Below are 20728 nucleotides of genomic sequence, written 5' to 3'. Positions count from 1 at the left end.
CCGCAGCCCCCAGGGGTAGTGTCACTGCTCATCACTTCTGCTGGCTGCCCCTTGCTGCGGTGCCACCATCGATTATTTTTGGATGTCCTAGATCTGTCAGGCCAGGGCTGGCTTCTCCCCATGGAGCAGTGGGGTCTCATGTCCCGGTGCTGTGGTGGGTGCTGCCCTCCTCCCTCCCCAGCCAGACCACTGCCCATCCCCAAAGGGTTGGAAGCTGCTGGGCGTCACCCGGCACTGATGCCAGKGCTGCTCTCCCCCACAGCCTCTCCCTGCTCTGCCATAGCTCATTAGAGCTTAGCAGGAAGAAACAAGGACAAAATCTGCCTGCAGCCCTTTCCCCCAGTGCGTGCAGTTAACTGGGATGTGAGCCCAGAAAATTTATTTTCCTGTATCTTTTTGGTTTCCTTTGCCATCTCACCTGGTCGTTACTTCACAGCTCTCCATCTACTCTTTGATAATTTATAGCAACCTGGAATCAAACCTTATTTTGTCTGATTAAAAGGTTTCCTGCTGCTCTTCCTCCAGCTCCAAAAAGTGTTTTCACACTCCTCCCCCAGCAGCAGCATATATTAAATACAAGGCAAACAGCATTTCCAGCTCCATCCTGAAAGCTGTCGCGTGCTCAGTGATGTCGCTGTCTTGGAGTCCAGTTAAGATCCAAGGTGTTGAGTACTGCTAAATATTACTCCYTCAGACCTTGATGGATTACAAGGGGACACTTGGATGCACAGGAAAAATTAATTTCCTGGAACAAAACTCATCCATCTCCCGCTGAGTGTTCTCCTTCCCTCAGGAGATGGCTGCAGGGTGTGGAGCAAGGCGATCAAAGTGATGCTGCCATCAATACCTGGGAACATTGCTGCTGCTCCAGACCCCTGGGCTCATGCGGGTGCCTGCCCTGCGTGGGTGGTAGCAATGATTTGTCATCTATCTCTGGCAGGCAGCCTAATTTTTTAATTAGCTGATAGGCTGATTAGCTGCTGTGCTGCAGCCACTGCTCTGCTCTGCTGGGTGCCTAATCAGTGCTGCAGAAGCCGGGTTAGCAGCCGGCTGGCTGGGGCACAGTGCCGCCTGCACTGCCCGGGCCCCCTGTGCAGGGAGGGGAGGCTGTTGGGTGGGGAGGCGGCTGCTGGGTGTCCCCAGGAGCGGAGGGGACCCTTGGCTGCGTGGCAGATGTCAGGAGCTGTGTGGAAGCACGCAGCTGGAAGGTAAGCTGCACTGYGCCTTGGCAAGCTCTGCTGGTGCAGGGCTTTGTGGCATCATCTTCTCTTGGGAGGGTGGGCTCTGGAGCAGCACTGTGTCCTGGGAAGAGGAGCTGCAGCCGCCCCCAGTCGCCAGCACGCTGGCAGCGASCTCTGGGGAGCATCGTGCTTGCACACGTGCATGTGTGCCCCTGCCTTGGCTGCTTCCTCTGGGTGAGGCTCTCCGGTGCTGCCGAGGTCAGCGGGGCAGGCAGCGGTGATTAATCCTGGGTGCAGAGGGGAGGCTGGCTGTGCAGAAAACAAGGCCTGGCCAGGGGAGCACACAGCCAGAGAGGAAGCTGCTCACAGCCCTGCTGACAGCAGCAGGGAGAGTGGCCAGGGGCAGCTGCCAGTGCAGGGTGAGCCAAAGCCAGGGAGCCTCTAATGAAGGGCAGGATGGAGAACCCAGCATGTTTGTGTAAATAAACTGTGCCTCCACACTGAGCTTGTCAAGGCGCTGGCATCCCTGCCTGGCACTGCAGCTGTTCTYGTGCCCTGCTCCCCGCTGCAGCCGAGGCTTTCAGGGACAGCTGGCTGCTGCTGCTGCTGCTGCTGGGCAGCACCCTCTGGGCTGCACAGGGACCTCTGGAGCCTGGCACCCACTCTGTATCCATGCCTGGCCGTGGTGCTGCCTGTGGGTGTGGAGTTTTTCTTGGCCGCACGTCTCTCTGAGCAGTGAGGGCGGWGGATCCTGGGTTCACAGCCAGCACGGGCAGCTTTGTGTGGCTGCTGCAGGCGCATTCCCTGCTGGAGCTGGGGTGGCTGCTGCCCTACTCCAGGAGGTTTATTGCCTAGGGCAGCCATCTAAAGTCGCTGCTGGTCCTTCACATCTCCTTCTTTCCTTGGGATCTTGTCCTGTCATGATGGGGATAGCTAAAAAACCTTCTGACTGAGAAAAAACATTGATCAAAGCGATTCAGAGAGGTTGAGGGGATGTTGTCCAGGTGTGCCCAGCATTTGTAGACCAGCAAACCGGAGATCCCCAGCCCTTCTGACTCCATCTCAGAGAGCTTTGGTTGCTTGGCTCTCTTCCTTCTGGTAGTCCAATGGAGTGGCAGAATGCACAGCCACCCCCTGGCTCTTCCCCACACCCCCCTGCAGCACCCAGAGCTGCAGCCAGCAGGGGACACTCCTGTCACTTGGCTGCACTGTGTCACCCGTGCTGGCTGCAGCTCTGCCTCCAGCAGCTCTCTGTCCCAGCCCTCAGCAGGCCATCTCCCAGCCGCCACCCCGCACTGCAGCAGGGTGTTGTGTCCTTGTGTTGCAGGACTGGCACRTCCTGGCTCCATGGAAAAGGCCAGGTGCTGTGCCTGGGTCACACAGCTGGCTCGGCAATCCCAGCAGTGCCCTTGTTGATCTCACCTCCCAAGGTGCCTCTGGCCCCAGAAGTTGCTRCTGTGATGCAGAGGGGGCGTGGGGAAGTCAAGGTGCTCCCACCTGATCATGTGCCAAGTGCCAGGTTAACAGTTGGACTGATGATCTTAAAGGTCTTTTCCAACCTAAACAATTCCATGATTCTATGTCAGAGGGGTCTCTCCTCATCAGCATGGGGTGTCAGAATGCTTAAGTCCTTAAAAACAGGTTTGTTGAGATAGGTGGAGGTGCCAATGCAGAGGATGGCAGGATCAGAGCCAAATTCCCACAAGCCCTGGTGTTTACTTGAGGAGTGTGTGAGATTTGGGCACCGTGCAGCCTGATGGGGTGGTGTCCCATCCCCTTCTGCCATCCCACTGTTGCTTGAAGCATCTCCTCTGCCAGACCAGTTGCAGGCASGATTTTTAGCTCTGAGGGGGCTGAGCTTGTGCCAACATGAGCTTGTCAGTGGGCTGGAGAGTTATAGCACTTSCAATAGGTTTTGATTCTTGCTTCTACTCTGCCGCTATCAAACCACTGCTCAGGGACATGACCTCTGCCTGCCTGCCATGCTGGGGGTTGAGGCATCTCTGAAGTTGGCCTTTTTCCTGTGGACWGGGCTGGGGGGAGGTTTTGAGCAGAGCCTGGAGCACAGCCCTGCTGTAGCTGCTGATACAAGGCTGCAGTAAAACATTACGAGCTTTAAATGGGGCCAACCTGTGCCGTAAAGCTGTCACTGCTAATGGAGACCATCTCTGCTTTGAGTGGCACAGCTCCCCTTCCCATGCTGTGGCTGAACAGASTGGAGGGTTATACACAGCATGGCAGAGTTAGAAAACTCACTGCTGAGCAGAACAGTCAGCCTTTTCCCACATTTCCAGCTGGATCCCTCTGAGCAGCTTGTGCCTAAGAGAGCACGCGATTCCTCCACCCCCACATGGCAGCCAGGACAAAGCGCTCGGTAGAAGGGTGAAAGAGCATGATRCATCATAAATATTAGTGCCTGGCCCCTCGCCAGTCCCAGGCAGAGAAATCATCTCAGCCATAATCTGTGCGTGCAAGCTGCATCTGGCAAAGTGATGCTTAATGTCACCCATGCTCACTTACGYCTTAGTGTTGCAGTTYGTGCTTGCTTTACCAAAAAWTTTTTTAAATCTCAAAAAATTAAAACAAAAAAAGTACTTGGTGCTTTCTGGGTTTAATTTGTTCGTGTTTCCTGGGGGAAACACAGGGCACAGCATGGGACCAGTGTGCAGGGGTGAGCCAAACCCTGGAAAGCCTCTAATGAAGGGTAGGGTGGAGAACCCAGTTTGTTTGTGTAAATAAACTGTGTGTCTCTATGCTGGGCTTCTTGTGGCACTGTTATCCCTGCCTGGCACTGCAGCTGTGCCCGTGCCCTGCTCCCTGCTCAGCCAAGCCCTTCGGGGACAGCTGGCTGAGCAGCACCCTCTGGGCTGCACGGGGACCCTCCAGAGCCTTTCATCCACTGAGGTGCTGGGGCTCAGGGTTGSGATTGGAGCTTCCTCCAAGCTCAGCTTTCAGTCTCTGCTGTGATTAATTGCAGTTGGCATTCATCTGTAATTTTTAGAGAACAATCGGATGACGTGCCTCACAGTTGATTTAATTGAAACCTGATGAGGCATCGTCAGGCTGCTGTGCACCAGGGTGATTTGTGCTGGGATGCCCCTGGGAATCCCATCCCCTCTTCCTAGCCCCAGCAGTACTTTGTAGGGTTCAGGCTCCCCATGTTTCTCTGGAGCTCAGCTTGTACTGTAAGTCTGAGATCMTCTTGCCCTGGAGTTTTGTGACCAGTCTGGGTATTCTCAAGTGGGTATCGTTTAGGATTTGGAGGTTTGCCCTGCTGTAATTTGGGCTGCTGGGGAGGTTTGCTTCCTTTGGGATACATGTCTTGTTCCTCACTTCAGATCTGCTGCTCTGCTGATTCATATGCTTGAGTTGCACTGGCCATTTCTGAGGAAGTTCAGAAGGCTGGGGGAAATTGCTTTCAGGTCAAGACCTGCTTTAGCCTGTGGTGAATTACTGTGCCTGGGTTTTAAATCTTTGCAAACAGAGGATTATGGTGATGGTAAATACTAGGTAGGCCCGAGGATTGCCGTCCTGACGGCTGAAGGGAGCATGGCCTTTCCCTTTAACAGATAGAGCGTGATAGATGTTAAAAAAAATAAATTGAGATACAGCCTGAGTTGTAGCTCAGATAGTATTTCTCCTTGATTTATATTTCTGCTTGGGTGCTTTGCAGTGTAAGCAGTATATTTCTTGCTTAACCTCACAGGGCCTTTTTGTTCTTAAATGAGGACAACATGGTAGGTATGAGCAATTGCCAAGAGCCCCAGATTAGTGCACAATCTGCAAAAAAATCCGAGCTGCTATGCAGCCCAGCATCTGCTTGAAACACAAACATCAAGCAATGAACACATTTGAAATTGCAAAGCTGCTCTCCTGTGCTGGGGGATGACTGCTGGTGCCTGGCTGCTCTTGGTGCCTCTGGGTCCCGATGGTGGCTTTGGGGGCTGAAAAGAGAGCAATTGCCTCCTGCTCTCAGCAGCCTGTCCCAAACACCACAGGGTGAGGGGATGAGGAAGGTGGTGGGAAGGCTGGAGCGTGGGCACTGCCCCAGCAACACCAGCCTGATGAGAGGCTCTGCCTGTAGGCACAGCAGATGCAGGCAGCAGAAGATGAGGGCAGGCAGGGCTTGTCCTCCTGCCTGCAGGTACTGGGCAGGAGGAAGGATGAGGGCTCGGTTTGCTAATTGCTCTGGAAGTGGTGGTGACAGGCAGGTCTAGCCTGCAGGGAGCTCTAAGGGCACCTGTGCATGGTGAGTGGGACCAAAACAGGTTGACAGAGCCTTACAATCCAATTAGTGYCGAGTGCTAAGCAACCTGGCCAATTTGCCCTTGGCTTTTATAATGTGTATAAATAGTGGGGGCATTACATAACGGCCTGGGGATGGCTCCACTCACCRACCCTGAGAAGGGCTGAGCTGGGCTGGACAGAAGATGGCCATGGCTTTGCCTGTGGCTGGGGGATCCCATCTGATGGTCTCATCTCTGTAGCGTTTTCTGCATTGCTCTTGGCCTGCTGCAATCCATGCCCCGTCCCCAGATGAGCCTGGGACGAGCAGCCTTGACAAGGCTCATCTCCTGCACACTCTCCCAGGCAGCATCTCCATCCACCAGTCTGTGTGCTGCAGAGAAAACTGGGACAAAGGCAGGGGCCTGATGCTGKTAACGASCTCAGAATGRTGAGAATGATGTCCTCCAGCCTCTYCTTGCTCTTGATGTCTCACTGCAAGCAGAAGATGCTTCCATGCCTCCACAACCCCCCTTGCCTCTGAGAGGGTACTACCAGCAATAATAAAGTCTTCCAGGCTGCTGCAKATCACCAGCAGTTCTGTGCAGGCAGAGGGCTGTAATCTCTGCCCTCAGGGAAGCCCATGCCAAGCTGCTGGGAGCTCATGGGTTTGTGCAGCTGATCCTGGAGGTGTCATGTGGCAGACTGATATTGTCCATGATGGGAATTGCTTTGGGCTGTYGTGCCAGGGGTGGATGGATGCTCTCTGGGCTGGAGGTGGAAATGCTCATGGAGTTGGTAGCAGAAGGTAAACATTGGGTTTTGTGTTGGCAGTGAGCTGGCACTGCAGAAGCATTTCAGGAAAGGGAAAGAGGCTGAGTTAAAGCTACCTCTTGTTTTTGTTCACTATATGGAAAACCAGTCTTCCAGGAAGGAAGGAGGGAGGGAGTGGATAGAAGCAGGAGGTCACCAGAAACGATTTCTGAAGCAAACACAAAGTGGTAAATGCTTCATGATGGTTGAAGTTTGTTTGCTTCRTGCAGAGGTTGCAGCTGGATTGTGTTTGCCCTGAGCTGGTCGAGTCTTGCCCATGGAGCTGACTGCACCAAATCCTCACTGGGTGCAGTTCCTCAAGTAACTGCTGGGAATCACTGGTTACAGTTTTGTCTTATTTTGCTGACTTTTCCTCTTTGTGCTTTCAGAAATAACACAGATCATCCAGGTTGACTTGGACCTGAAGTACAAGACCAACATCCGAGACCTGTTTGATGAGTTTGACMATTTCCCAGAGGGAGCAGTCATTGGGATTGCCAGGGAAATGCAACCAGTGTACAGGTACAGKCCCCTACCCGTGGGGAGAAGGGAGTGGTTAGTGGGTGGCCGGTGTCTTCAACTTCCAAGGATGGACCTGGGGTTTTCTTTTAATTTGGGATAAATCAGATAGTCAGCTCCAGGATGCCTTAATGGATCCCAGCAGAGCTGAGTTTGAGCATCTGAGATGGCTTGGCTAGATYTGCTAATCCTAATGGAAAAGTTCTTGGAGAAAGATAAAAAGTGTAAGGGGTCTGTATGTGTTTTCCTTTCCTACTGAACCTCCTAAGACATGACCAGCAGCTCTTAGGCAAAGGCTGAGCTGCAAAGATCCGGAGCAGCCATTCCTGCTGCCTGTGCATCCAGATGGGACAAGGGTAGAGACAGAGAGAAGTTCATCAACAGGGGTTTGATGGTCACTAATCACCACCAATTGCTTCCTAGAAGCCGAAACCATATGAAAGCATGTGGTTGCTCAAACTGCAGAAGTCACCACTGAGCTGGATAAAGACATCTCTCTGTCTGTGGCATAAGGTTGCCTCTCTACCTGATTTGTACTCTTTGTACTTCCAGGGAGAGCTGGAACTAGAGGAACATGGATGCTGAGGTCTTGTCTCCATAGGGTGGCACCACACTCAGAGTGTGGAGGGCTCCTCTATCTGCTTTGGGTGTCCTGACAGGATTTTGGTGCCCAGAATGGTAAATCCAGCCCCAGTTAATCATATCCAATTGTTAGAGCTTAAAGCAGGATGGAGGGAAGAGYTGCAGCCAAGAGCAGCCACGGGGCTGTGGGACTGTGGCCTCGGATCTGGCAGGGCAGATCCCCTTCGTTAGCGGTGCAGCCTGGAACGGGGTAAATCAAGCGTTTGTTCGCCTGCAATTAGTCCAGGGTGGAATCRTTTGTTTTTGTCTCTGCAGGGTTTTGCATTATTTCCACGCATAACTAGGGAGTGGAGATGCTGTTCCGCTGCCTGGATGTGTTTTGTGGGACCGGGTGTGCCTGGAGGGGACTGAGATRAGGTTTGGGGTGCTCTGCTGGAGGGCCTTTCAGCATGGCAGGGGACAAGGCATGGGATCACGGGGCTGAGCACTGAATACCTGACCCAAGGCAGAGCCGTGTTCTCCYCCTCCCRCCGCCTGCGGTGGGGACAAACAYGCCRAGCAATAACAGCCCTCACAGGCTGCATTTTTGGGCTGAACTTTGTGTTGTTGCAGTTTTGACGTTCTGGGTCACTTTGGGCTATGTTGTGCTTTTCTKCTTGTGTTGTTTTGATCTTCATGTGAAAACAAGTTCCTGATCCTCCTTGTCGCCAGATCACCCGTTGTGGGGCGAGCTGTGCAAACTCCAGCCTGCCCTCCCGCCAAGCCCYGCACCCTGCAGGGCTCGCACCTCACTGCTAAAAGGGTTTCTGGATGCAAACATGAGCTGACAAAGCATAGATGTCTTTGTTAAAAAAAGATATTTTTTGCTATTTTTATACTTTTAGAAAGATAAAAACATCTTGTAGGTGTGAAAGAAGAGGTGTCAGCTCCAGCTGCGTGGTTTGCCATGTGTGCAGGCTTGAAGCATCAGTTGGGAAAATGGTTGTGGGGATGGAGGAGGATTACGGGGTGATGGTGGGGGTCCTTATGTTGCCACTCACGTTTTCCTCACCATTTCACACAGCTCTCTGCAGCACCAGCTTTTCCCCAAAGCATYAGAGGACTTGGGGTGAGTTAGCAGAGCTGTCCTGAGCTTGCTCGTGGAGCTGTGGACTCGCATCCCTGGGGCAGGGTAAGCCAGGAAGGGTCTGGGTGCCATCTTTCCTGCTGTGTAACAGTAGGAAAGGTGAATGGAGATCAGTCCACCATCTGTTCCCACTGTGGCTGTGTGGCTGTGAGCTGCACTTTCTAGGCACAGGTTTGGGCTGCAGAAGGCTCAGGCTGCTGCGCTGGTGCACAGAGCAGCCCTGGGCCCAGACACTTATGGGAAACCGAGGAGTAAGAGAACAGCAAATCGGAAACATCCCGGAGCCTGTCTGCATATCCTGAAGGTAGGGGAAACCTCCAGACAGCAAAACAGGATGGCACGGGAGTGTTTCCACTGGCTTGACTCATGCTGAAACAATGCCCGGCCACTGTTTGTCTTGGACAAACACATTTCTCTGAGCAACAGGATCTCCCGGCCCTCCTGCTAGGCCRGCGCTGGGATTTAACTGTTGCACAGTCTGGGGTGGCCTGTCCTTTGGGGCCACTCAGGGTGAGTTGGAGTGGCCTGTGGAGATCAGTAGCTCCTGCTGAAGCTGGGTGTGGATCACGCTGTGGTGTCTGGTAGGAGGTTCTGGATGCAGAGGGAGAGGTGCAGGAGCCTATGTCAGGTGAAGGAGGTGATCTGAGGTCCCAGGCCATCGGTGTTGGGTTTCTGTCCTCCAGCCTCAGCAGGGAAAAGAGGCACCCTGTCCATGCCTGGCATGTTGTCCTTCCTTTGGCTTTGGATGCAAATTGTGGCCAAGACCTCTGTGGATGGGGCTGCAGGCAGAGCTTTGTCCCACAAGAGGCTGCTCCGCCTGTGCAGCAGCCTCCTAGATGCCTGTGAGCTTTCCATGGCAGCACAGGATGCCTCCTGCCAGACTTYTGTTTGGATATTGGCCTGCAGAAGCGCCTTTTCCCAAGCTGCCATATGCCTGCTCATGTGTCTGCCTGCACTGTGGCCAAGATCGTGAGCTTTGTCTTCAGTGGGAGTGATTTTGATGGAAAGATTAGAATCTGCATCTGAAGTTTGCATCATCCAAAAGGCTTTCCATGCAAGGAGGTGCTTCTGGAGCATCATAACGTTAATTAAAAGTCCTGTTGTCCCCTGCAGCATTTCTGGCAGTGTCCTGCTTACCAGGCTACATAAAGCAATGATGGTCTGTATAAATATTTACGTTGCACTGAGCCTTCCATGCCAGATCCTGGCCAAATTGAGAAGTCCAGGCTCTCTGRTGCTCTTGAGCCCTGCTAAAAAACRTGTTACAGACACAGCCTGTGTGGGAGTCACCAGACAGGCAGGCAGGTCACTGTCCTTGGGGTCTTTGTGGATGTGTGCCCTGCCTGTGGAGTGGCTTCCAGTGGCAGAGGGGCTGTGCCATGGCTGGTGATGGGAGCACGTCTGCCCCTCAGCCCTTGCTGCCCCTCAGCCTCCTGGCCAGGTGTGAGCAGCAGGGCATAGCAGGGGCATAGCAGGGTCCCCATCAGGGCCTGACGATGGCACCTCCCAGCAGTGCAGCCCAAACCTGCTGTGCCTCCCTGCCAGCCTGGCCTGGCTCAGCGCTTGTTCCCAGGCACAGAGCTCAGTGCTGCCAGGTGCCAAAGGGATAAGACTCCTCATTTCAAAGCAGCCCCGTGGCTGAGAGGTACAGAGTGGAGAAATACTGTGGCACTCCCCAAAATGTCCTGAAAGGTCTCAGATTACTAAAGGCAGAGCTTAAACCCTATTCTTAACTGCGTTTCCTGGTTCTAGATCCCTGCTGTCACGCTGGTGGCATGTGAGAGGAGGAGCAGTGGTGTGGATGGCACTGACCCCAGGCCAGCGTGCCATGCCATGCTCCCTGCTCCGATCCCCACAGCCATCCCAGCCCCTTTGCTGCCTCAGCACTGCTGCTGCTGTCACTGTCACCAGCACTGCCAGCAGCAGTGGGCTCTGGGTGCCCACCAGAGTGCCAGCACCACCTGGGCCCCTCAGCACTGCCCCCATCATCTTCCCTTGGAGGGCTCCTTGGGGAGGAATGGTCTGCTGGCAGCAGGGAGGACCTCATCCCCAGGTCCTCAAATGGGTGCTTTTACCCCCTCCAGCTAGGAGGAAGATACCTGCTGTGATGGTGGGCGTCAGGAGAGGTCTCAGAGCTTCACAGGTCCAGGAATGCACACAGCAGGGGCTGGAAGGGTGGCTGCTGCCTTCATTTCTACTGTTGGGTGTGATCTCTGCTGCTGTCYACCATGGCAAGAAGTTAATTTAAGCTTGAGGCGTCTTGGGAATCCACAGTGTTGGAAATGATAAAAGTTTTTCCAGCAGGAAAGGATATCTACATCAAAGGGACAGCTACAGACTACAAAGGACTGACACTTGGGTCCCTGCGTGGCTGCAAGGCCATTCGCCTTTGCCTCTGCCTAAAATCTCGGGAGAGCTCAAACAGGACATTATTTTGTAGAAAGAAAAAGCTTTGTTTCTGCTTGTGATCGCGTGGGAGCTGCTGTGAGTTTGCTGTGTGCTCCTGATATGCATTTTGTTTGTTTGAGAGTTGGTAAAATAACGCAGAGAAGCGCCAGCAGCCCATTAATGGGTGGAAGCAGCACTGAGGACGTGGGGCCCGCAGCACTCGCAGCGCTGGGTGTTCTCAGCAGCGGCGCTGAGTCACTTTGTCAGATGTTTGGAAGAGGAAAGGAGTTATCCTGGGCTGTGAGCAGGCTCATGCTAAATCCATAGCCAGGCCAGGCTGTCAGAGTCCGGGCTGAGACAGAACATTCTGTACCTTCTCTTGGGATCTAAAAAAACCCCGAAGTACGGCTGACAGCTGCAGGCAAGGAGCAGCTGGATTCCCTGGCTGGGGCAGCGGGGAGGCTGTGAGATGTGACAGTGCAGGTGGGCTGCTGCCTGGGATGGGCCTTTCCAGAACTGGAGATCAGCATCCTCAGCAGGCAGGTCCTTCTGTCTGACTTTCCCTAGTGTTGTGGACTTTTCATGCAGGCAGGTGGCCCTGATTTGGTAACTTTACTCTTTTCCAAGGGCTTTTGCCCTGTGGAAGCAGGGAGCCGGTTTCCACAAAGGGCTCTGTGTTCCCCAAGTCCCTCAGGAGTAAAGGCAGTAGAATTTGTGCCCTGCCATTTGTGCCATTGTGATCTTCAGTGCTGCCTGCCCACTGTCCTGCAAGCCCTGGACTCTGTGCACTTTGGATTTTAAACCATTTCAAGAGTTTGACTTGATTTGTAGCAAATGCTGCTGCAAATTTGACACATGGGGAAAACGGTTCTAGGAATTGTTTGGCAGTGGCTGCCAAGAAGCAGCCAAAATTACAGAACAAGCAGAACCTGAAAGGAACTGGCAGCAGAATTAATTTCAGGAATTCAGCTTTACCTCTGATAAAAAAAAAAATTATCCAAGAAGGTAAAGGGTTGTGTTGTTTATATCTGTGAACATCATTAATATGTAGGACCTGTCCAATTTTTTCCCATTACAATTCAAACGTGAAATGTCATTTAAAAGCAATCAATAAATTGGACAAGACCTGACAACCACAACTGTGCACTGATTAGCACAAATACTGTTAATAATATTAAGCAGCAGGTGAGCTTCTGTGAAGAGAGARCATCTCCCTTGTCCCTGAGAGTCCTATCAGCAGGCAAGGATGGCCCAAAGCAGGCAGCCTGTGCTTCCAAGGCAGGCAGGAGAACACTGCCAGAGCAGAGCTCATTCACAGTCAATAGAAATTGCCATTTTGGCAGTAATTAGSCTCACAGTGTTCTAGAGTGTCCCTGTGAACAGGCTGGCCCCCTTTCTGTRCTGGTGCTGGTAGAGGATGGTCTGACACACACAGGTCATTGCTCTGTGCTGCCACCAGTGCCACAGGCATTTGATCTAAAGAGGGGAGGAAACTGATGTGACCCAGACAGGGATTTATGGACCCACCTCTATTTGGAGGATGATTTTAGCACTGGCGTGGGGTGTACAAATGTTTGGTGGTGAGAAGGGCCACCCTTGAAAATCTGTCCCAAAGAAAGGTTTTGCTCGCAAGTTGTGTTCACAAGTTGTCATTTGTCATCTATTTAAGTGCTCCCCTTTTTGGACTAAGTCCACGCAGAAATGTCATCAGTGAGAATCAATTTGCTGCTCTAAATACAGGCCTTTTAAAAGTTTGGCATGCAGACTCTGATAGAGACCAGCGCTTTACAGACATAATTTGTGCATTATGTGAGAAGTTTATTAAGAAATTACTGATGTCCTCATTGAAAAGCTCTATCTGTTGCTTCATCAGTATTTTCCATGGGAGGGCTGGAGGTCCTGCCTGAGCTGAATTTTTACCCCAAACCCACCAGAGAAGGGTAAGATGGTCCTGATGTGCACACCAATGCATCCTGCCCTTTGTCCTGGGATGGAAATTGGGGTTGTTTTGCCCCAGGGTGRCAATTCCCCCTGCAGAGCAAGGGATACTGCTGTGTTGGTGATGCCACTGCACATCACTGGGTCCATGGTGCTCCTGAGGTGTGCAGAGCTGGGATTTCCTGGATTACACGAGCTGCTCAGCCTCAGTGAAGGTGCCATGTACTGCTCTGGTACTGAACCTGCTGTCCTGGCTCCTTAAGGGGTTTAGCAATTGCACATGGAAAATAAGCAATTAGCAACAAGGGCTGCTTTGTTGCACAGCGCTGAGCTGGCCAGGCTGAGGTGGGGCTGCCAGGGCCGGAGGAGGGAGCTGGATGGACTGCTCTGGGTGCAATCCCGKGTGGTTCCCTCCCTTTGTGCAACAGAAACTTGGAAGGGCCCACCTTCATTGCAGCAATGCCTTCAGGAGGAGAGGGAGGGAGGGAGGGGGGCTGGCCTTTTCCTGAGGGTGAATCTCGGYTGAACACGGTGATGGGAAGGGGCTGACAGCTGCCTGCCACAGTCAGGATTAGCCAAGAGGAGAAGGGTGCAGGGTAGTTTCTTGGCTGTGCTCTTATTCTTGCTAAGGATTSCAGGGGAAAGCCACCATCACCCCCTGGATGGACCATGCTGTCATTCCCATCMCTCTGCCCTCCCCACTGCCCAAACCCTCTCCTCCAGGCAGGACAGAAGCTGCTATCAGGGTCTCCCCTTTGCTCCATTTCAAGCACATCCCCTGTGCACTGGGCATCAGGGCACTGGGCTCCCATCCCATCTGCCTCTTTGGCCAGCTCTCTGGGTCCCAGGCACCAGCAGGTGGGCAGCTCAGCCAGGGATTGCTGGGTGGGACCACAGCCAGGTGTCCTCCTGCCACCCAGGAGAGTCCTGGCAGCACACGGAGCAGGGAGCAAGGTGCGCTTGTGCCTCATGGCTCATTGCACAGCTGCAGTGGTGTTTGCCAGCTGGGCACGTGCCTGCAGCTGGGGATAACGCTGGCAGCCATCTGGGCTCTGGCTCAGGAGCTCAACAGCCTATTTGGAGGTACAAGAGCGTGTTCTTGTTGTTTGAGTTGATGTTTGGGCTGGCAGGGCTGCTGTCAGAGTGCCTCAGAGAGGGATGGCTGGCAGCCCCAGCTTCCCTTCTGCTGCAGGAGCCTCATGCGTGGCTGGATGGGGCTCAGGGTCCCCCAGCCCTGGAGCCCTGTGAGAGAGTCTTGCTGACAAAATGCATCCTCAAGGTGCTGACCTACTGCTGCTGCCCACCCTGCCCTCACAGACTGGCAGCGCTTGGCAAGAGGTGGGAGCAAACCAGGGAGCTCGAGCAAGGAGTTGACTGGTTCTGTAATAAACATCCAGAATCTTGCAGATCCCCTGTTTTTGTGGCTTTATCCCATCACTGTTGGCCGTGCTTTCCCCATTGGTGAGGCAGAGGCTGTTCAGCCCTCCTCTCTGGGTACTATTCTGCATGGGTTCATGCAGTGCACAGTGGCATTCAGWGACCTTGCAGCCTTCCTCACTCTGWTCACAGTCACCCTGGCTCTGGCCTGGCATTTTGTTTCACTTGATGTCTTTTTGGCCTGGCTCCTTGATTCCCCAGGTGCCTGTAGAGTGAGGTCCTGGCAATGTGGCCACATSAGGAAGGTCCACATGCTCAGCAGCAAACCCTGTGGCAGCTGCATGGATGGCGTGGCAGCGCTGCAGCCTCTTGAACATCACATAGGTGTAGGCACAGTCTGCTGCTTGYGGGGCAAGTGCTCAGAGCTTGCTGCTGCTCTCCCAGCTGGCACKAACCCCTGTGTCTTGCCTTTCCTGCCAGCTGGGGCACCCAGCTGCTTTACCAATRGTTTCCACTCATCCCATTAAGTTGTCCCATAACACTGAGTTGAAGTGAACGAGTGGAAGTTCACAAATTTGGACAAAGCCTTTCCCCCACCTGGTGTTTGTCCCTTGCTGCACATGAAGGCAAAGGCCCTRCAGAATACAGCCCTGGCAGCTGTCCCCAGTGAGGTGTTTGGAAGGGTGCAGTGACAGCTCTGTGACTGCCGGGCTGCGAGGCAGGGGAGGTGCGGCCGCAGCACCCTGTGCTGGGCCAGCAAGGGAAGTCCTGCTGGAAGCAGGGTTTTTATCTGGGCTGCCTGGGCCTGGCGTTTGAATGCTTGGAAATGCTCTTGTCCAGATGTTTCCTAGCACACGCCGGCTCTGTTTATAAACAGCTCCTCAAAGCAAAGCCTGCTGGGGCTGCAGGCGGGCGCTCGCGGCTGGCCCCGTACAGCTCCCCTCACCATGGCACGGGGGCTGGGGCCACAGGTCACCTCTGTCCCCCTCCCATTTGGATGGGTCAGGGCAGTTAACAAAAGCCCCAAATGCCTCCTCTTCCTTTCTCCTCCCTTTCTCCCGGCAAGCAGCTTCCTGCCCCGATGTGTCCGGTGYTCACTGGCATCTCCGGGCTGCCTTCCTGGCCAGGCTTTTGCTGCYGGGGGCTCAGAGAGGAGGGCACGCTGCCCTGCCCAAACTGCCTGTTCCCAGGGAGATCCTGGCCACTCCAGGGGCTGGGTCAGGGAGACATTTCCATGGCATCCAGCTGGGTTCAGTTCCTTGATGTTCAGTTCCAAGGACATATCCTGACAGCACGCTCATCAAGCTCCTGGAGTGTTCCCCCTGCGTTTTGCCAAAATTTGAGGTGGGTGCCGAGGGCCAATGCTGTGCAGGACAGAGTGGAGTGGGTGCAGGCTGGCTCAGCTGTTTGGCTGGTTGTTGTGCTTCCCCGGCCCCATCTCCTTGAAGAGAACAATGCTCTCATAGTCACCACTCCTTCCACCTCTAACTGGGTGGAGGTGCCTTTCAGCCACTCTCTCTCTGTCCTGTCCCCTGCAGGACAACACCAAATCCCTCTGTTTGAAAGACAAAAGCCAAGAAAAATCCCAGCTAAACAGCTGCTGGCTGTGACCCCACCACCTTTCCCTGGGTTGGCCTGAGCCCAGCATGGCAAAGCTGTTGTGCTCAGCTGTGAGCAGGTTCCCAGCCCAGTGGCCCTGTGGAGCCACCTGCAGTTCGTCACATCCTGGATGTCACCTCAGCATCACTCCCTGGGGATGGCCCTGGCCCCAACAACCCTCCCTCCCAGCCCCACACCCCACTCACAACTGGGGGAGGATGGCCCTGTCACGCCAGCGCTGGGAGGAAGGGCTGAACAATTGCTGCCTGTCATTCTGTCTCCTCTTCCTGTAGAAAAGGGCACGTTATCAGCTGTCAGCTGGGGAACGGCATTGATGGAAAATTGACTCATTTGATACAGATTTGCTTTTGCYCCACCATGGCCTGCCAATGCCAAGGGCAGCCTGTCCTCTACTCCCCTTCTCTGGGAAGCACAGACACAACTGCTTAAAAGCTGAGTCCCCCTTCTGTGGGAAACTGGCACTTGGAAAATCCCTTTCCGTTCTGAATCAGGTGAAAGGGAGTGGTCTAAAGACCCTTAATGAAACGGGAAATGTCAGTGCTTTAATGGAAAGTTTTAAGGAAGTGATGATGCTCATGATTCTTCAGATCAGAAAATAAAGAAGATATTCGTTCAGAGTTGACGTCACTAATAGACCCACATTTTCTGCTGGTGGCTGTTGAGCCCTGGCTGTCACCTTGGCCAGTCTTGCTGTGCTGGGGATCCAAAGCACAGGCCAGAAGGGTGGGTTTGATAGTCTGATCTCTGTAGGAGTCCCTGAGCAAGTGCCTGTGGGAGTTGAACACGGATTCTTAGAAGGAAAATTTAAATTTAAATGTTTGCAGTGGAGGAGTACCTGCCTTGCCTCTGTAGCTGTCCCAGGGGCAAATGTCCCTGCATTTTCTTGTATCTGAGGGAGTCCTGCTTCAGCTTGCAAAGCATGGGACTACTTTAAACATTTGGGTGCTAAATCTACCAACAAGTTCTTGTGGTCTTGAGCTGCATGGAGAGTTTGGATGGTTTCGGGTTCGAAGAGGAGCCAGTGGAAGGCTTGACTTGTTCTTTYTAACAGTGTTACTCCTTGACATCTTCACAGCAAGGTGTAAAAAACCCTTCTGTAACTTTACCTGAAGTGTGAGAGCTGAAAGGAGACAGCAGTGCTGGCAGCCCTGGGCTATCAGACAGTGGTGGGGGCCACAGGTSCCTCCTGCCCTCCTCTGAACCACAGGCTCAGACAGCTCTCAGGTGCTCAGCTTGGCAGCAGAGGATGCTGTTTGAGGGAAGACGATTTTCAGACTCAATGGAAACAATATTGGAGGGTTGATCCAGCTGCTTGGGGAATAACATGGGATTAATTCAATTCCTGCAAGTGGGAGTAGCCAGTGTCTGTATGGTGAGGTGTGTTCTCTAATCCAGGACTGAGAAAGCAGCCAGACATTTCTGGGCTGCTTGCTTAGGTAATTGAAATTAGGACACTTCTGGTGGTTTGCCCAAGGCTCTGGGATGTGGTTTTGTCTCCCCACAGAGCCGTGTGAGCAGTCACACGATCCTGTGTCCACTTGCTCACCAGAGTGATGCTGGTAGAAACAAAAGGGGCTTTAGGAGATGGGAAGCAGACTGGTTTGAAGTCTGGGTGATATCCTGTGCACGGGATGGAGAAAAAGGCAGCCTGTGAAGCACTGGCTTCTCTGAGAGGCTGGGTGCCTCCAGATAGAAGACACGCACTGTGAGATCCCTTGGGTGGGTGGTAGATCCTGTGCTCTGATCCTGCCCTGCCCAGACTTGAGGYGGCTGCTCTTCAGGCTGCACTCCCTGACGTCCCTGTTCCTGTTCTTCCTCTCTTTCCAGGCACACCTTCTGGCAGTATCGCCGTGAGAACCCCCAAACCAAAGTGGGGGAGCCCCCTCCCGATGGGCTGCCAGGATTCAACAGTGGTGTCCTGCTCCTGAACCTGGAAGCCATGAGGCAATCCAAGCTCTACAACCAGCTGCTGGAGCCCACCATGGTGCAGAAGCTGACAGAGAAGTACCACTTCAAGGGCCACCTTGGGGACCAGGATTTCTTCACTATGGTGGGGATGGAGCACCCAGAGCTTTTCCACGTGCTTGACTGCACATGGAACCGGCAGCTTTGCACATGGTGGAGGGACCATGGATACAGCGATGTGTTTGACCAGTACTTCCACTGTGAGGGGGAGGTCAAAATTTACCACGGGAACTGCAACACCCCGATCCCTGAGGACTGAGGCCCCCCCGGCCCCCAGGAGCAGCTCTGACTGCAGCAGGACCTGCAAAGCCRTAGTGGCTGCACCAACAGTCCCTCAGGAAGGGTGACCAGCTCTGATCCAGCACATCCCAGGGGGATCGAGGGATCCCAAGAGCATTCAGTATCCTCCTGCCTTAGCCTCACTCTCCAAGAGGAAGGGCTGTTCAGTTGTTGGGACAGGACATCCACAGTTCRCTGTGTCCAGGGCTCAGCTCCTGGCTCTGCTTGGTGAAGCCCATGGTGCCCATGGGCACAGCCGAGGGGCCATCAGAGATTGCTGCTTCTGCTCCCTGGGTGCTGGGCAGCTTTGCCTTGTCCCATGGTCAGCAGGTGCCCCCCCAGGCAGTTGGGTTCCATTCATCATTCCTTGGTGACCCACTGCTGCACCTCATGCAGAGCCTTGGTCTGGTCCCTCCGGRGAGCAGACACTGTCCTCAGGTCATCTTCCTTTTGAAGCATTCCAGAAAGGCGAGCGGGCTTTAAAGGCTGAAAAGCTGCTTTAAATTGGGTCACTTACAAACAAAAGTTGAATGCTAGATGAGCTTTAAAGCCTTCAGTTGCTTCTTCTTAGCAATAAAAGCTTTACTGCCCTGTGTTGTCCTAGAAGTGTTCAGTGRGTGTGTAGCAATAGGTTCATTTTTCTAGCTTTGCCTTAAACCTTTCATAYGAGAATAAAGCTGCGGATGTCAGACACGCTCGGCTGTTTTTCTGTGGCACAACTGAAGTCCTGTGCAATAGGAGGTTTCCTGCTCTTATCATGATTAAAAAGTAGCTGATGTGTATCTGCTGGGCAGTTGAATGTGGTGCCCCATATAGCTTATCCCACATCTATGCTGTGGGAGTGGTGCAAATAAACAAGCTGGATTTTAAAATATCATCACTKCCATAGCCAAGGTTGGTTTGGAAGGAGCTGGGAATTGCCTGTGCTGTGAATGAGTGAGCTCCAGRCTGAGCAGGCTGTTCCCTAAATCAATGCTGCCTCGGTGAGCCCAGCTGGCAGGCGAGCTCCTGCACGGGTCTGTGTCAGGGACATCCACAGCTCATTAACCACCTCCAGCCCAGCTTGTTTGACACCCTGTGTGCATCTGGGTGATGTGCTGTGCTGTGCAAGACAGAGYGATGGGGACCTGATTGTGGCTTAACCTAATAACAGAACACACCATATGTGGCAGGAGTGCCTTGGGTTCCTTCCCCTGTGCCCAGGGAGAGGTTTATTAGGGGAGAGCTCTCCTCCCTTCAGCTGATGTGCASAGACACCAGACTGTGGAATGGGCTGGAGCCTGAGCCCTGCCCTGTCTGATGGGCTGAACCAACCCATTTCCAAATAGCACTAAACCTTATCTTTAAGTGTTTTCTTAGGGAAAGGGAAGGAGCAGCAAAGAGGTGATGAAAGGTGCAGGAAAGAAGCAGCACCCTGCTGTGTCAGACTCACGTTTTCACCAAAAAACAAGGTGATCCAGCCTCCCTGTGCAAGGCAAGGCAGGCACGCTTGCTGGAGGCTGCAGTGRGGCAGGATTTGGGGCAGGTGATGCTCCCTGAAGGATGAGGAGGGTTGCTGGTGCTTAGTGGTCAGGGTACACTGGTGGCACCAATGACACATGGGGCTTTCACATGCCAGGGCAGGACCTTGCCATAGTTTGGAAATGGCCACGCTGGAAATACAGGCCAGGCCACTTGTGCCACCAGCACTGGGAAGGGTGGGGTGGTGAGCAAACACAGCTTTTAGTGGGGACTGAGCAGCTCTGGGGTGGCTGTGAGTGTTGGATTGGCTTGGGAGCACCATGATGGGTGCTGCAGGGTGAGGCTCCCTGTCTTGGGAGCCAGGGCTCTTTGGGGTCAGAAGCGCACAGCCATCCCTGGAGATAGGCCAGGCACTGTTCAGCCTCTCCTGCAGCCAGTTGATGCTCTCCATAGGAYTGGGAACACTTTTCCCTCTCCTTGGAGTCCCGGGATCTGGGGGGGAAAACACCTACATGCGGCCACTATGGCCCTAGAGAGAAACTTTTTAACCTTTTGCTTAGATATTTTCCAGAAATAAACTCTTTTTCTTTTTTTCTTTGCTCAAAATCACAGTCCACTGGGAAACCCACTGCACATTTTTTCTCCAGCTAGGAAAAGCGTGGTTAAGTGAAACGTTTAATTGAGCTGTATGGGTTTTCCCCAGGCACCGCTCCCCTCCATCGCGGTCCCCGGGGCCGTGCCCGAGCGCAGTGAGCACCGCGCAGGGTTATTTATACACCCCGCACGTAGCCAGAGYCGCGCTGCTGTGTAATTATCTCCCCTTCATGCCCTGCTGATTGCAGGCACTAATGAGCTCAGCTGCAGAGCGCCGTGGCTGCCCGGGATGGACTGTGGGCTGTGGGCTCAGCCTGTCCGGAGGGTGCTGCCGCCGGCTCCGCTCCGGCCACGGGCAGGGCCGGCTGTGCTCGGCCGGAGCGGCAGCACCCTGAGGTGTCCGGCTGTACCCTGAGGTGTCCGGCTGCCCAGGACCCCCACAGGCTGCCACTGCACTAAGTGCCCAGCCTGCTGGTGCCTGCTGGGCCATCCCGTGCATTTCCTGCAATGGAAATTCCTGGGAGAATGGGGACTCTCCTTCCCAATCCTCCTTTGCCCTCTTGCTGCAGCCCACCCTCAGACAGGTGTTGTTCCAGGCACACGTTCAGACCTGAGCGTTCCCTCCTGCTCCTGGGGTGCTGGCCCAAGGCCACCACAACCA

At 53.8% G+C, this 20728-nt stretch overlaps 1 protein-coding gene across 1 annotated transcript in view; it reads left to right on the top strand.

Moving 5' to 3' along the window:
• XXYLT1 (xyloside xylosyltransferase 1) overlaps positions 1–20047 on the top strand; it is a 31728-nt gene extending 11681 nt beyond the window's left edge. The window contains exons 3-4 of the mRNA XM_057382597.1: positions 6608–6740; positions 17596–20047. Of these exons, the coding sequence (XP_057238580.1) occupies positions 6608–6740; positions 17596–17992 (530 nt within the window). The 3' untranslated portion in view covers positions 17993–20047. The remainder of the gene's footprint in view (positions 1–6607; positions 6741–17595) is intronic.
• Positions 20048–20728: the final 681 nt, after the last annotated feature.

Source organism: Malurus melanocephalus, unplaced genomic scaffold (assembly GCF_030028575.1).
Source record: "Malurus melanocephalus ecotype Western Australia unplaced genomic scaffold, MMel_1.1 scaffold_576, whole genome shotgun sequence".
Taxonomy (NCBI): Eukaryota; Metazoa; Chordata; class Aves; order Passeriformes; family Maluridae; genus Malurus; species Malurus melanocephalus.
The sequence above is the reverse complement of the archived record's forward strand: the minus strand, read 5'-3'. Positions and strand labels throughout refer to the sequence as shown.